Source organism: Galeopterus variegatus, unplaced genomic scaffold (genome assembly GCF_000696425.1).
Source record: "Galeopterus variegatus unplaced genomic scaffold, G_variegatus-3.0.2 Scaffold8761, whole genome shotgun sequence".
NCBI lineage: Eukaryota > Metazoa > Chordata > Mammalia > Dermoptera > Cynocephalidae > Galeopterus > Galeopterus variegatus.
In genome coordinates this window covers 33,103-37,267 of record NW_007734872.1, presented here as the reverse complement: position 1 = coordinate 37,267, position 4,165 = coordinate 33,103, and the positions used below count along the sequence as shown (strand labels likewise).

Sequence of the window (4,165 nt, the reverse complement as noted above, 5' to 3'; positions counted from 1 at the left end):
GTATGTGGGATCCGAACCCTTGGCGGGAGCGCCACCATGCTCCCAAGCGGCGCACTGTAGCAGTGCGCCACCGGGCCGGCCCGAATTGTACACTTATGATGGGTGAATTATATGGTATTTAAATTTAAATTGTATGGTATTTAAGTTCATTTACAAATGTAGGCTGAGAAACAATCCCTAAAAAAACTTCATTTTCAGGTTCCAGTTATTTTTTATTGCATATGATTAAATGGTAATAGAAGATTAGCCATGTCAGCAGCACTGGACTGGGCAGCCAGAGGCTCTAGCCCTAGCTCTTTCTTTAGCTACTTGTGTGACTGGAAGCAAAATATTCATTTATGAAATGAGAATACTGTATAAAATAACTGTTAAGGTTCTTTTTCCATATTTTGTAGAATTTCAATATAGGGCAAAGTAATTTAGCTTTTTAAAAACTTGATACTTAAAACATAAAACTTTTAGGCATTTCACAGCTGCTGTTAGGGTCAGAGGCTTAGAAATCATTGCCAGCTAACTTTGGCTGCTCATTAAAATCACCATGGAATCTTTTTAGAACTTACCTGTGCTGGGCCATCCCCTCAGAGAGTCTGCTTAGCTGGTCTCTAGTGTGTTCCAGCATCTCATTGCTCCCCTCTCAACTCTACCTTCTTTCCCCTTCTCTGTTGTCCACGTGATTTCAGTGTGCAGCTAGAGTTGAGAGCCACTGGCTTCACTAATGAGCAAATTCTGAATTGGCAGCATAAGAAAAAATATCTGAAAAAATATTATCCAAAAAAATACTTTGTAATTTATGTTGTACCTGCTTATAATAATTCCTTATATCAGATTTAGATAAAAATCACTGGTGAAATAGGTTCAGCTTTCAGCACTGCCTGTTTTGCAACTGGTTTTTATAAACTTTCCTCGGCTATTTATCCTATCATCTTAATAGAAAATAGCATGTCTTATTAATTATTTTTATATGTATTGCTACAATGTTTTCTTTTTATTTCCATAGGTCATAGGTTTCGGATCTGTTAAAATTGCAGCATTCATAGCTATGGTAGGAATTCTGTCTATTGTGGCTCAGGTGAGTGTCATTTTACCCATACTTTTTTTTAAAAAAAAAACACTTTTACCCTGATAACCATAGATTCACAGGAAGGCACATATAAAAGTTAAGGGAGATCCCCTAAACTGCTACCTCCATCCCATATCACCTGCCATGGTAACATCTTGCACAAGTATAAGGTACTGTCATATCCAGGAACCTGACATGGATATAGTCCACAAAACCATTCATTTTTTAATAGAATGTTGACATTATGATTTAGGAGGAATTAAATACAACTTTCAGTGCTTTTTAGAATATTTCTCGTAACTCTGCTGAGCCAATTCTTTTGCTTTTACAATGACCAAAACCATAAATAATTACAGTCTAACTCTAGATATTGCAAAACTAACTTAACCAGAAGAATGTTTGTGTTATTTTAATGTTGAAAAGTAAGTAGAAATGAAAATCAATAACTATTCCGACCCCAGCTGTCCCCAGGACTGAAGAAATGTGAATCACTGTATTAGAATGTATGCAACAAGTAAAAAGCATTAACTCTTTCTCCATCTATTATCAGTGTAGGACTACACAGGGCAGTGCCTCTGTCCTTTAAAGTAGTTACTGTTTTGTGTAGGTACATTAACTGTGTCATATGGGACTGCTGAGAGGCGCTTTCCCTGCAGGGGCTACCAGGCTGAGTGGAGCTCTCCTGTGATAACTATCTTGAGAAAAGAGAAGGCTGTGAAACTGTTTCACCCAAATGCTATAACTGACAAGGCTCATGGGAATGCATCAAGGCAAAGGCCTTTTACTTTTTTTTATCTTTGTTGAACCATGTTAACAAATGTAAATTATGTTAAACTTTCAAGTTGATCGTGATTTTGATTTGTTTTTTACATTAACCCTAGTTAGTTGATTATCCTAGAGTCGTTATCCTACTCCTTTTCACTGTCTCAACTAGTTGTATTTTGCAGAGTATATATTTGTTAAAATCAAACTTATATCAGTCCCAACTTTGAACCTCCAGTAAACTGAGCTGCCAGTAAAAGCCCACATATTCTTGTAAATGCTCAGCAGGGGTTTGCTGATCACTGATAGTTAAGTGACTGGTGTTTCTCAAAGAGACTGAGATATGTCCCTCTCAGTCATGATAACTGCTCAATGGTTGTGATGATTTTTTGGGAAGTACCAGCACAGCACCAGGTAGACAGGCTTCTCAGGGAGGAGGCTGAAGGCCCTGAGACCACAGTCGGTTCAGGAGCCCCTGAAACTCCACACCTGTAGAGATACATCAGTACCACCTAGTCTCAGGGTCACAGGTCAAGCACTGTGCCCTGAGAGGTCCTTGGCCATTGGTGAGTGGGCTTCATTGACAGCTTGCATTCAAATTCTGTGTGTTCACTTTGTTTCTCAGGGTTGTCTCCTTTACTTTGCAGACAGTCTTTCTTAGCATCTTGATGAGATCATTAGGGAATAAGAATACTGTCCTCCTTGGCTTGGGCTTCCAGATGCTCCAGCTAGCCTGGTACGGTTTTGGATCTCAGGCCTGGTAAGCCTCACCCTTAGATTCTCATGAACTAACAGACAGATGCATCTTAGAGGAGCTCCAGCTGGTTAAGTGTGATGAGAAGGAAGCAGGGATTATTTTATTGGTTTGGTGTATTCAACATTTCAAAAGCCATTAGGCTTTAATTTGGGGAAGGGTGGGGCTAGGTAATTCCAGATTATTTGTAAAGATTGCCTTCAGCTCAGCAGGCTTTCACTTAATCGTTGCTTAAGTGAATGTGTGTTCCTCTTTCCCCGACCCCCAATAAAGTTTCACATCTACTTTTTAAACACATTTGCCAGTTTTTAGTGACATTGCATGTAGTCTAAAAACAAGAAGACAGGAAAAATGACTGATTATAGCAAGCTTAACTGCGATAATTGAATGACCTTGGGCAATAGCATAACCTTTATAAAATAAAGCATTTGAGTTAGGTGAACACTAAGATCTCTTCCAAAACCACATGTATGCTGAGGCAGTTATTACTACTAGCATATTAGATTCCTATAAACAGGAAGGGAGTTCAAAATAAGCCTGTGGAATAAGAAGAAATAAAAAGAATACTGAGTTTCATTTCATTTTGTGGCAAGTTTCTCTATGTACCTGGTTGCTACATACCAGCATGCCAGTGTCCATTTTCAATATTAGCATTCATCCTCATTTTGCACACATGATGGACAACTAAATTTAGAGGAACTAGAAATGCTTTAGCGGTCAGTGGTTAATTTGGGGATCAAATACTTTGCCCATTCTGTAATTCTCAATTTCGTTTGAACTACTTCCTCTGTTTTTCTTTCTGTATGACTTTTTACCAGATCAACTTGGTTGATTCTTCTTGTTCTTTTTGATTTTGGTCCTGTGAACTTTGGTTCAGTAGCTGATTCAGTCATACTCATGCAGCATTGTCCTGAAAAGACTTGGTCATCATGAAGCGTATTTCTTTTTCGATAAGGACGATCCCGAAGGCCATCTGGCTAGGTGGGTCACGAGCCCAGTTGGGGCCTCACTTTGCTTGCACTTCACAGTGACATACACTGAAGCCTCTTTGATTGAGAAAAGAATAAACATCCAAGGGAAGCAGGCTGTTTCCTCAGTTGGTGGCACATTATGCTGTGTTGAGGGGGAGCAAACCACAGTGTGAAGCAGAGCCTCTGAGAAGTACAAGGAGAAAAGAAGAAAGTGGGGAAAATGTGATATTTACAGAAACAAAAGAAATCTCCTTATGAACTTTATCAAGCTGATGTCTAAAGATGGTAATAGGGAAACCAGGGAGAAGAAAATATTTTGAAAGAAGTAAAATAAATGAAGCTTTCCCAGACCTTCTTTCCGCGTGCCAGCCCGTGAAGTGATTAGTATTGACAGTGTGATGTGCAACCTTTTAGGTTAAAAACAAATCCATGGGCCGGCCCGGTGGCGCACTGGATAAGTGCGCCGCTTGGGAAGCGCGGCGGCGCTCCCGCCCGAGGGTTCGGATCCCACATGCAGACCGGTTCCCGCTCGCTGGCTGAGTGAGGCGCGGGAGCAACACCGAGGGTTGCGATCCCATTGCCGGGCCCCGGTCCGGTACGGGGGCAACACTAAGGGTT

At 40.4% G+C, this 4,165-nt stretch overlaps 1 protein-coding gene across 1 annotated transcript in view; it reads left to right on the top strand.

Annotated features, from left to right (window-relative positions):
• The window catches only part of HIATL1 (hippocampus abundant transcript-like 1), a 49,603-nt gene that overhangs the window by 39,936 nt on the left and 5,502 nt on the right, over nt 1-4,165 (top strand). The window contains exons 7-8 of the mRNA XM_008593145.1: nt 998-1,069; nt 2,470-2,582. Of these exons, the coding sequence (XP_008591367.1) occupies nt 998-1,069; nt 2,470-2,582 (185 nt within the window). The remainder of the gene's footprint in view (nt 1-997; nt 1,070-2,469; nt 2,583-4,165) is intronic.